The sequence below is a fragment of the Euleptes europaea genome, chromosome 8 (assembly GCF_029931775.1).
Source record: "Euleptes europaea isolate rEulEur1 chromosome 8, rEulEur1.hap1, whole genome shotgun sequence".
Lineage (NCBI taxonomy): Eukaryota > Metazoa > Chordata > Lepidosauria > Squamata > Sphaerodactylidae > Euleptes > Euleptes europaea.
In genome coordinates, this window is record NC_079319.1 from 73,208,402 (window position 1) to 73,220,727 (window position 12,326).

Genomic DNA, 12,326 nt, shown 5'->3' on the forward strand with positions numbered 1-12,326 from the left:
ATATACACTGGGGCTCACTAGCCAAACTCTTACTTTTGCTGCCTACAGTGGAATTTAAAGGCAGAGCTTTGAATGCACACTTATACAGTAGGTTAACCTGGGGAGGGGTGGATAGGTGGGACATCAGACTAACTGGAGAGACAAAGAAAATGCATCAGACCTAAAATGTCAGTCAATTAATTAATTGTCGCAGCAACAGAGGCCTAATTCCTCCAACAAAACACAGAGACAATAATAAAATTTAAAAAAAGACACCCATGATTTCTTTCTTGGAATGGCTGCGCTTCTTAAAAACAACAACATGGCTTTATGTTTGTGATCAACAATAGGAAAAGGGTATAAAGTGCTTCTTGGGGAAAAAACAACATCAAAATAAATAGAAACAATTCATGGCAGGAAAAAAAAAAGTTTTGATGGGCAGTTATCTCCAGCCAGTTTGCTTAGAAGATGTGTTTTCCCCCGTAACTGTTTCCAAAGCCATTTGCACTCCAAATCATCAATTCCTACAATAAGTGGCGTTAGCAGCAGAGTCCATTTGCCCTGTGTATCCATCCCTTCTTTCGCTGGTTTGTAAACCTTGTGTGGAAAGCACTTCCCAGCCCAAAATATGCTTTTCCACCAGCCGGCTACATAGCCTTCATCCCATTTGCGGTGACATTCTCGGTCACTCCGTCGCTCACGGCTCCTGAATCGTGGAGGCCGGAATAGTGCTTGAGCTCAGAGTTCGTCAGCAGCAGCGGCTGCTCCCCCTTCTTGTGTGGCAGGAGGGGCTGCCGGGTGTAATGTTCGCCATCTGGAATGTTCTCTGGCAGGTTCTGGTTTTTGCTCTCAGGCAAGAGGAGGATGCAGATGATGCAAATGAGTGTACAGCAGGCAAAGATCACATGGTGGAGGAAATAGCCTTTCTGGTTATGGAGCTCCATTATAGGTGCCGTCAGCATACCGAAGCCTGCGCTAGCCTGGACCAGGCCAAGCCCTCCGCCCCTGCCAAAAACAAGCACTCTTAACGACCACAATCAACTGATCAGTATATATTAATAATATTTAATAGCATTATGGGTAAATATGCAGAGCAGCTGGAAATGTATGGGTGCACATCTGTTGTCTGTAGGGTTGCCAACCTCCAGGTACTAGCTGGAGATCTGCTATTATAACTGATTTCAAGCCAACAGAAATCAGTTCACCTGGAGAAAATAGCTGCTTTGGCAATTGGACTCTATGACATTAAAGTCCCTCCCCTCCCCAAGTCCCGCCCTCCTCAGGCTCCACCTCTAAAATCTCCTGGCAACCCTAGTTGTCCATATAAATGCATCATCTCCAAAACTTACTTATTAATGAACTTGGATATTGCATTTCTTTTAACAGCAAGAAAAAGAAAAGCAGTTTACTACGGTCATAACATTTCAGTTAACAAAATACATTCTGCTGAATGCACTTTGAAAAACCCACATCTCAAAATGGAAGCACAGACAAGGCCTAGCTCTACCACTCCAGACAGGTTCTACCAATGTTGGGTAGCCCTGTCCTTTCCTGCTATCCCAGATACCAAAAATTTCATTTACAGTTGCCCATAATTCATCCTCCCCACCACGACACGGGGCCATATCCCGTCAAAAACTTAACCATACTTACCCTTTTGGCCTTGACAGGCACCCTTACTAAAATGAAAGCTAAACTATGTCAAAAAGATGGCCATTTGCAGCCAAAGACAAATCCTTCTTCAAATATTGGTTTGGAATAAGTAGATTAGAATTGTTTTCTGCTATGTTCAATACAGCAGGACTGTGATGGGGTAGCATAGAAAGCGCATAAATAAATAAACAGACCACCCCTTGAGCTGTGCTCCAATAGCAACTAGCAGGACAACAAACAGTGGCCACTCCTAGAAACAGAAGGGCCTATACAAGAAAGAGGAGCTCTTGGCCAGCTGTTAAATCACACATCTGAGCAAATGTGGTAGGGTGGGGAGTAGAAGATGGTGGCAACTACAACTAGTGGTACTTGTGAAGAAAATTGAGGCAGATTTCTTCCGAGGAAATGATTTTAAGTCAATTATACCCCAATATATAATTCCAGGGGAACAGCTGCATTAGTATGTTACAGCAAAATTAAACAGAAGTCCAATGGCACCTTAAAGACTAACAACATTTATTGCAGCGTTAAGTTTTTGAGGGTCAGAGCTCACCTCCATATATACAGTATTCAGATTTCTAATCTGCCTCATCCCAACAGTCCAAATTGTAATTACACGTTAACACTCAATTGAATAAAATATCCTGATATGTACACTAATATGTCAATCCAAATATTATCTAGTCCAAATGTTATCTAATCCAAAATTATCTAATATTAACTAGTATGAATGAAGATTATCCCCATACAGCCCAGCCCAATGACCAAGAAAAGAAGGAACATATGCCGGGCAGATTCCTGCTTTATACAGTCTACTTTAAATTTAGAATCATTACTAGACCAAAACTCAACAACCTCATCGATGATTGGAAAGAGGAAAACATTTCACTGTGGGAGCTTGGACGATAATTGCACCATAACAATCTCCCTCACACCTGTTTCACAACAGTACCTTTGGTTATAAAGTGCCCTTCCATTCCCAGATTGCTTGGAAAGGTAACTGTTCTTGTGTGTGTGTGGGTAAAGTGCCGTCAAGTCGCAGCCGACTTATGGCGACCCCTTATGGGGTTTTCATGGCAAGAGACTAACAGAAGTGGTTTGCCAGTGCCTTCCTCTGCACAGCAACCCTGGTATTCCTTGGTGGTCTCCCATCCAAATACTAACCAGGGCTGACCCTGCTTAGCTTCCGAGATCTGGCTGTACCATGTTGCCTTCCCTCCTTACTGTACTTAGAAGTGTGAAATTCTCCGTGTTAGCACTAGGGAGCAGGCTCTCCTCAGATTTATTTCATAATCAGCACAACTGTTTTAGAGCAACAAGAGTTGAAAAGGTATTTCAGACGGATTTGTTTTAACGTCATCATCCCTCACTGATATTTCTCTTCTTCGAATATGTTAGAACAGGGCATTTAGCTAGGAGGGCTTTCGTTCAGTGAAAGAAATCTTAGCGGATTAATTGTTTTGGTTGACTGATTAAAATCGGTATGCATGAATGAAAACAGAGTCATACTTCCTTGGTTTCCAGAGGATGCTTACATGTATTGCTTTTGTTGTCAGGAGAGAACACGTGCACATGTGATTTTACAGAAGGCACTCCCTCCTGCGTTCAAGACAAATGGGGGACGTGGCACTTGCCACTGATAGATTTTGTAAATCAAAATGGTTTAACAAAAGAGTTGCTGCCCTGGTAATCTGAGAGCTGGTGTAATCTAAGTTACAAAGCAGGAAGTCCTGTGTCACAGTCTCTCCTCTGCCATGTGAACTGACTAGGGCTGCATCCACTCACGGCTGGATGTCGCACTACTATTACACTGTAGCAATAATTCGAAACTGGTTTGGCTTGTCTACCTAGCAAGGTGGCCTTGGGGAAGTCATTCACTCACAACCTCTGTCCCTTCCCCACTTGCAATATGGGCCCAATAAATACTAGACTACCTTAGGAGCCCTGTGGCGCAGAGTGTTAAGCTGCAGCACTGCAGTCAAAAGCTCTGCTCACGACCTGAGTTCGATCCCGACGGAAGTCGGTTTCAGGTAGCCAGCTCAAGGTTGACTCAGCCTTCCATCCTTCCGAGTTCGGTAAAATGAGGCTTGCTGGGGGTAAAGGGAAGATGACTGGGGAAGGCATTGGCAAACAAAAGTCTGCCTTGGAAACGTTGGGATGTGACGTCACCCCATGGGACCCGGTGCTTGCACAGGGGACCTTTACCTTTTATCTTACAAAATATGTGGTTTACACAAGGTGACTTAGTTGAACATGCACTGATGGAAGGAAGAAGCCCTGTGACCCCAAACTTCCATCACCGATGAGTGACAAGGGTTTTGACCTTTAAACAGCTTGGGTCTTCAGTAACAAAAGGACTGTCTCCGCCTCTACTGTCTGACCTGGGTCTTGAGACCCATCTGAGAGGGGTACTTCAGGGATCAGCCTCAACCAAAGATTGGTTGTCTGAGACCCTTTTCTAGTGCTGCCTACCATCTATGGAATGCCCTCTCCCAAGAGCTGAGAATGACCACAATCCTGATTGGGGGGGGGGGGCTTCTGGAATAGTTTAAAAGCAAGCCTGATCCAGAAGGCCTATGATGTAGACTAATAGGTTGTTAATGATGGTCTGTTTTAGATAAGAACATAAGAAAGGCCATGCTGGATCAGACCAAGGTCCATCAAGTCCAACAGTCTGTTCACATAGTGGGCAACCAGGTGCCTCTAGGAAGCCCACAAACAAGGGGACTGCAGCAGCATTGTCCTGCCTGTGTTCCACAGCTCCTAATAGAACGGGTATGCTCCTCTGATCCTGGAGAGGATAGGTATGCATCATGACTAGTAGATATTGGCACTACTTGGGTGGCGGCGGGGGGTGGGAATGGCTGCTGCTATTTTTAGTTTTAATGGTTTCTCATTTTACACGAGAAGGTTGCTAGAGGCCCTTGAGCAGACACAGTGTAGACCTGCATACCTGGTCTATTTTATCTTCCCATTTAGTTTCAGGCAGTGGTGGATGATATGGGGGAGGGTGACAGGACAGCCGCATGCAGGATTATGCATGGAGTGGAGAAAGTGGAGAAAGATAAACCTATCCCTCTCTTCTACAATACTAGAATGTGGGATCATGCTATGAAACAGATTGGCAGCAAATTCAAGATAAACAAAAGGAAGTTCCCCGGAGGACTCTTCGTTCTGCTAATAACAATCTTTTGGTGGTCCCAGGCCCGAGGAGTGTCCAGCTGGCCTCGACCAGGGCCAGGGCTTTTTCTGCCCTGGCCCTTGCCTGGTGGAATACTCTGCCTAACAACATCAGGGCCCTGCAGGACCTCAGAGAGTTCCCCATTGCCTGAAAAACAGAGCTATTCCGCCAGGCTTATGGTTGAGGCCAGCTACAGTTCCTATATATAAAGTACAAAAAGCCTCCCTAACCTCCCCACTGCAGTAATACCTTTTATTCTATCTGGTGCCTTCCATCTGCTCGCCTAGCTGAAGTTTGTGTATTGTGATTCGTACGTTAGAGGCACCTAGGTAATTTGGTATAATGTTTTTACGATTTTATAGGGCTATTTTAAAATGTTTTAATGCTTTTATTGATTAATATGACTTTTATATTCTGTAAGCCGCTCTGAGCCTGCCTTTGGCAGAGGAGAGCAGGGTAACAAATGGAAATAATAAACTAATAAATAAGTACTACTTTGCACAATGGATAGTTTTCTTGTGTAACTCACTGCCACAAAATATGGACACCGTCAATGAAACACCATAAATTTGTCCACCCCTTTTTAGGCTATCGGCCATAATGGCCAAATGGGGCCTCTGGCAGAATTTCTCAGGACATTCTGTCAGCAGGAAAGGGGTTGTGTCTGAGGGCCCCGTTTGTGGGCTTCCCTCTGGCAACTGACTGACCACAGCTGGAAAGAGTATGGTGGACTAGACGGACCATTGGTGTGATCCATGATAGGTGTTTATTATGCCTTCCCTGGCCAACAACCAGATGTGTCCTACAGCACAGTGTGCGCCACTACATGGGCTGCACCAGGATCCCTGTATTGCTTTCCTCAGGAAACTCTCCCTCTGCACTTCTAAAAACCACTGTGTCAGGCCTTGCTACTTTGGAGTAGGGGTTTGGCAGGCAAGTGTGGGCCAGAGGCCCCGGCTGAGCTCCTTTTGCTGTTAAGTTTTAACATCTGCAGACCACAGGCTGGCCTCCTCTCAAGGCCAGGTGCTGAGGTTATGATCTCATGCTGAATCCTGTTTATGCTTTTTTGTTATGGCTTTGAGGCTGTGAGAATCGAAAGGTTATCTAGTTGTTACTGTGGTTTCACTTTGTTTTACTGTCTTGCCCAGAATGTTTTAATACTGTACCCTACCTGCTTAGCCCCATTAGCAACCTCTCCTGCGTAAGAGGCAGTCGCTTCTGTAAATTTGTCTTTTGCTCCTAATAAATTAGCATTGCTTAGGTTCACCTGCCTGAGCGTGTCTGTTTATGGGACGCTAGGGATAGACACCTGAGCTGACACACTGTCTGCTTGCATTTACTCGTTCTCTTATCTCAGTCACATATCCCTGCATTTTTCTACAGAAATGTGAATGGTATCCATTAGAAGTAATCCCTTTGCTATTGTTTTCACCAATCCCAGAGTAAGAGGAGTTAAAAGGCGTTCTTATTGGCAGAGGATTGCAGATTCTTCTTCCACTTTCTTCAGCACTTCCGATTCACCTTTTGAGCCCCTAACAAACCAGAAGTTGAAGCAAATTTGAGAGCCAGCTTGGTGTAGTGGTTAAGAGCGGTGGTTTGGAGTGGTGGAGTCTGATCTGGAGAACCGGGTTTGATTCCCCACTCCTCCACATGAGCGGCGGAGGCTAATCTGGTGAACTGGGTTGGTTTCCCCACTCCTTCACACGAAGCCAGCTGGGTGACCTTGGGCAAGTTACACCTCTCTTAGAGCTCTCTCATCCCCACCTACCTCTCAGGGTGTCTGTTGTGGGGAAGGGAAGGTGATTGTAAGCCGGTTTGAGTCTCCCTTAAGTGGTAGAGAAAGTTGACATATAAAAACCAACTCTTCTTCTTCTTCAATTGCTCACAGGAGCCAGGCTCCTGAAGAAGTCAGGATAACATTGATTCATTGCTGCTAATCTCTTGCAGGTGTAGATGGCGAGAGGTGCCCCAAACAATACAAAGCGAGCCTTTCATCCTTCACTTTCTCTCCCCTTCTTCCCCAATTAACTTGTTCTATAAAAATATCACATTGTGTTTGGCAGCAGCAAACGGACATGGACACACGCAGAGTTGTTCTGTCAATGTTTACTGCAGGAGGATTATGAGTTTCATTTTGTTAAATGTCTGAAAGCAGCTTCATAATGCACTCCTTGGCACAAGGAATCAGAGTCATTCAATGATGCCTAAGCTACTGGCGGCCTGAGATGGGACTGCCCACTAAGCTAAGGGGTCAGCATACTAATGATCTCAGCAACTGATGTGCCAAAAAGCTTCCACTCCACATCTCTAGTAGATGTTGTAGTTTCTGGAAGTGAAAATACCTTGCTGATGCTTGAAATTTGATCTGTGACTAGCCCAAGGTCACCCAGCTGGCTTCATGCGTAGGAGTGGGGAAACAAATCCAGTTCACCAGATTAGAGTCTGCCACTCATGTGGAGGAGTGGGGAATCAAACCTGGTACTCCAGACCAGAGTCCACTGCTCTGAACCACTGCTCTTAATCACTACACCAAGCTGGCTCTCAAACTTCAGTTATGGCACTGTTAGTCCATTGGGTTTCATGCCCAAAAACTAGTCAGAAAGCAATATTGTATTTCCTGTAACATCCAGTAAGAATAATATACTGTAAATACTACTACTGACAGAAATTTACACAGCATTTTTCAAGGACTTTACATACAATATTTCAGTAATTGTTACAACAATCCTGGAAGTGTGGCAGTATTATCATCAAGTATGTCACCAAGTTCGATACGACTCTATTTAGTTGGCACTGCTCACTACCATTTCAACCTGTGCTTGGTCTGATTATCTTTGCCCAGATCTGGAATGGTCTACTAGATATTATAAAACTCTCTAGGCAAGAATGGAGGAGGACTGACAAAAGGAATGTGGAATGGGTCTAGCCACTGCTTGATAAATCTGAGTCCCCTGAACCAATGGTTGGCTCATCAAGGGAAGAATGTCTTCAGAGGAATCCCTAGATAGAAAACCCAGCACAGCACAAGCACTATGGCTATTATGTTGTATATTTTGATCCAATCAAGTATTTAGAATCAGAGTCTATAGTGCCTCCATTCTTTTCAAACTGGCCAATCAGATTCCTTTGCACCAGCTTTCGTTAAAAAATGCCAATGAAGCCTCTTTTCCACCAGCATGAGAGCCAGCGTGGTGTAGTGGTTAAGAGAGGTGGTTTGGAGTGGTGGACTCTAATCTGGAGAACTGGGTTTGTCTCCCCACTCCTTCCACATGAGCGGCGGAGGCTAATCTGGTGAACTGGTTTTGTTTCCCTACTCCTACACATGAAGCCAGCTGGGTGTCACAGCTCTCTTAGAACTCTCTCAGCCTCACCTACCTCACAGGGTGTCTGTTGTGGGGAGGGGAAGGGAAGGAGATTGTAAACCTGCTTGATTCTTCCTTAAGTGGTAGAGAAAGTTGGCATATAAAAACCAACTCTTCTTCTTCTTCTTCTTCTTCTTCTTCTTGTCCCTCCCTCCTTTTCTAATTGGAGAAGCAGCTTCCGTTGTGCCTTGTATTTCCTCTTACACTAATCAGAAGGGGTAATTCTGATTTTCACAGACTTTCACCATCTTCTGTCAAGCCCATGAACATTCAACTTTTGTTTTCTCTTGTGCTTATTCCCTATAACTGAGCTCTCTTCCCAAAGCCAAAAGCATACATAAGCCCACTTGCTTGGCGCCTGTCTGTGAGCCCTGGCTTCCGTCATGATCATTAGACCCAGCCTCACTCCACTGTGTTCATCTCTCTCTGGATTTACTGCATGGAATCTTCCTCTTGGCTTCTGCCTCCCCTTTCTCTTCCAAGCACCTTTTCTTGGATCTCCCAAGCCCGTCAGCTGCTACGTTATGCAAAATCTCGGGCTTCCTGCCATGTCTGGTATGGGAAACCCATGAGGGAATTGAATGAGCAGCTGCAGAAACAGAACATGCACTGTTCAGCTGCTGGCTCCAACAGGTGAGTTTCCATAAACTCATGCAAATTTATCTTTGTAGGTGAAAATTCTAATGGTAAATAGTCAGATTCATGACATAACCAACAGTCCAGCAACATAAGATGAATGCATGTCTTCAATATAATAGAAGAAGAGTTAGTTTTTATATACCGACTTTCTCTACCACTTAAGGAAGAATCAAACCGGCTTACAATCACTTTCCCTTCCCCTCCCCACAACAGACACCCTGTGAGGTAGGTGGGGCTTAGAGAGTGTGACTTAGCCCAAGGTCACCCAGCTGGCTCCATGTGAAGGAGTGGGGAGACAAATCCAGTTCACCAGATTAGCATCTGCTGCTCATGTGGAAGAGTGGGGAATCAAACCTGGTTCTCCAGATCAGTTCATCACTCCAAACCACTGCTGTTAACCATTACACCATACTGGCTCTTTGAGTGCTAAGGTAAAGCATTAAAGTGATAAGATCATATTAAGGAATTATGGACAGTCAAGATCCCACAAATTGGTATCTTGGTTGGGTTAAAAGACAAGAGCTAAGGCAAGCCAGTGCAAAGGATAAATGCAGATGTGTGACTTACTCTGGGAATCAAACAGGTACAGGTTAGGACTGGGAAGATCTGGATTGTAATCCCCACACTTGGTTGTTAAAATCACCAGATGAACTTGGGCCAGTCATTTTCTCTCAAACTGGCCTGCCTCACAGTGTTATGGTGAAGGCCGAGTGAGCAGGGTGACTATGTATGCTGCCATGAACTATTTGGGATAAAACATAAACAAACAAATAAATACATGTGGTGGGCGTGGCCACAGAACTTGTGGAGGGGGGGCAGTTAAATCACCATCCTGTCTCCCCTCCTGAAAGGCAGTTTTTGCCAGCATGCTATAATACCACCTTGTGCAAAAGGGAACAACTTCAAAATTACTCAGATTTCCACAGTGAGCTTTTCACGGATCCTACCTTATTACTGTTGGTGTGATTTCGGCACAGAAGAAAACACTGAGACTTCCGACTGCATGTGATGAAAACATGCCCACGATGGAAAACGCAGTGGAGAATTTGTCCTTGACGCTGTCACTCATACCTGTTAGGACGCATGCGCAAAGGGTTTATTCCCATCTCGCCAATGCATACAAGTCGTCTCTTAAACGCACTGTAGCTGCCTTAAACAGTGTGGTGATCACAGCATACAAGAGAGCCATTTGATGAATATAGGCAGAAATGGCAACCATTTTTTGACAGATATGTATGATATAATCACTATGAAAGCAGCGATAAGTATTAGATAGAAATAAGATAAGAAAAATTACTTCAAACACTTTTTTTCTACAGTTTTTATAATGTGTACAATTTTACAATGAAAATATAGATATAGTTTTATTTGTTAAGGTGTATGTTCATAATAGCTTAACAGATAAAACTGATGAAAGAAAGAGTAGACATCAAGTACTAAGTTTCCAAAGTATTAGTAAAATTCTGCATTATTACAGGAGATTTTATTGCAGGGTAAAGATAGCTGACTGGGTTACCCTGGCCATGGGTCAAGTAACAATGTCAAATTTTCCCTATCTGTTTTTTCCTCTTTTTTTATTTTGTATCCCTTTGAAAAAATGAATATATTTTTTTTAAAAGGGTGGATATTGCCCTATTGATTAAATGCGGGCTTATGAAGGGAGTCTTCGGAGAGCAGTGGGTAAGTCTTAATGGCTGGTGCCCCCAGGGACGGGAAGTTGAAGCCTCCATTCCCTCTGGTTTTCCTGAATGCACTCTTATATTTCCCCACAGAAATGAAAAGTAGCCCTCCATTCCTCTGAAGTAAAGAGCTGCACTGGGGACTTTGATGCAGTGAGGGGAAAATCGGCCTTCTACCCATCACACAATGGCTCATTCCTTACTGCCAGCGTCCTCAGTGGCCCAGGCTGTCAATGAACACTGGGATCTGCACATGACACATGGGTCACATCTGAATATTCTCCCCCTGCTGCTGTAGCCTAGGAGGCCATACTGAGTGCTAATAAAAAATGGCTGTTATGCTGCCATGAAAAATAAAGCCTGCCGAAAGGGCACTGTGAGCTGACGGCCAGACGAAAGCATGCTCATACCTCCATTTCCTTTTAAGCTGGGACTCAAAATTCACTTTGCACTAAATGCCAATAAGGAGTTTCTCACACAGCAGCAAATAGGGTTGCCAACCTCCAGGTACTGAGCAAAAGAACACCACTGTGCACTAATTTAGGTTGCCAAAAGTCTGACACAGTAACAACTCCAATAGTTATCAAAATATTAGCTAAACATATATTGTGCGAGAAGTCAAGTACAAAACACAATGTGCCACAACACATACAACTACAAAAATATATACACACACAAAATTGGCCACTCTCTAGGAGTATCAAGTATATGGAACGTCTCTAGGACTATACAATTTTCCAATGCATACAACTTGTTTTCTTTTCTTTTCCAGGTCTGGATCATAGGTAAGTTTATTTCTTTTTTAATCAGCTGAAGCTTTTCCGAAGAGAAGAAGGAGACGGCCGTTTCACATGTCTTTCATCAGTCCTTTTTCATAGCCTCCTCGTGCTGTTTATTTCTTTATCTATAATGCCATAATTCTTGCATCTTTCAAAGGTTTTATACTTGACTTCTCGCACAATATATGTTTAGCTCATATTTTGATAACTATTGGAGTTGTTACTGTGTCAGACTTTTGGCAACCTCCAGGCAATAGCTGGAGATCTCCTGATATTACAACTGATCTCCAGCTGATACAGATCAGTTCACCTGGAGAAAATGGCTGCTTTGCCAACTGGACTCTAAGGCATTGAAGTCCCTCCCCTCCCCAAACCCCACCTTCCTCAGGCTCCACCCCAAAAATCTCCAGGTATTTCTCAACCTGGCAACCCTAGCAGCACAGGACTTTGCAATGCTAGAGTTTCCACATCTGCTGTAGAGCGTAGTGATACTTCATGCTAGATGGATTTCAAGAGACAAGCACAGAAAGGGCCAGATCTTATGCATGGTGGGGAGAAGGAGAGAGAATAAGAGGAATGGAATGGAGGCTTCAGCTTCCCATCCCTGGGGGCACCAGCAACTAAGACTTACCCACTGCTCTCCGAAAACAAAACCAGTGTGCCTGCCCCACCACCAACGCCCACCAGTTGTCACAAGGCACATCAGACACATCAAATAGGGAACACATCTGGATAATATTTGGGAACTAACCATGTAATCTGAATGTGCTGTTTCCCCCCATTTTGAACATCATGTCTGTGTGGATGACTAATGGTGTTGGTTATTTAAATGTTAGAAAATAATGCTTCAAGCATTTGATCCATGTGTGAGAGCGAAGGGTAAGGGAGAGAGTGGAATGCCAGAGGCCTACACCTGAATCCAGTGTTTTGAAGTGAATTCAGAATATCTTCTAGAAGAGTTAGGAGGACTGTCTCTCTGACTGATTAATTGCTTCTGATAGAACAGGTGACTGTTTAAAGAGTTATGATGTTAATGCACGATTCCATTTTGGAA

At 44.1% G+C, this 12,326-nt stretch overlaps 1 protein-coding gene across 3 annotated transcripts in view; it reads right to left on the bottom strand.

The window, feature by feature from the left end:
- Positions 1-262: 262 nt before the first annotated feature.
- SLC22A23 (solute carrier family 22 member 23) overlaps positions 263-12,326 on the bottom strand; it is a 119,640-nt gene continuing 107,576 nt past the window's right edge. For 2 of the 3 annotated variants that reach the window (XM_056854313.1, XM_056854312.1), the window contains 2 exons: positions 9,762-9,885; positions 263-984 (listed from right to left, as the gene is read on the bottom strand). In XM_056854313.1, the coding sequence (XP_056710291.1) occupies positions 627-984; positions 9,762-9,885 (482 nt within the window). In that variant the 3' untranslated portion in view covers positions 263-626. Of the gene's footprint in view, positions 985-9,761; positions 9,886-11,516; positions 11,538-12,326 lie in introns of all 3 variants that reach the window. The other variant, XM_056854314.1, reaches the window with a different exon arrangement.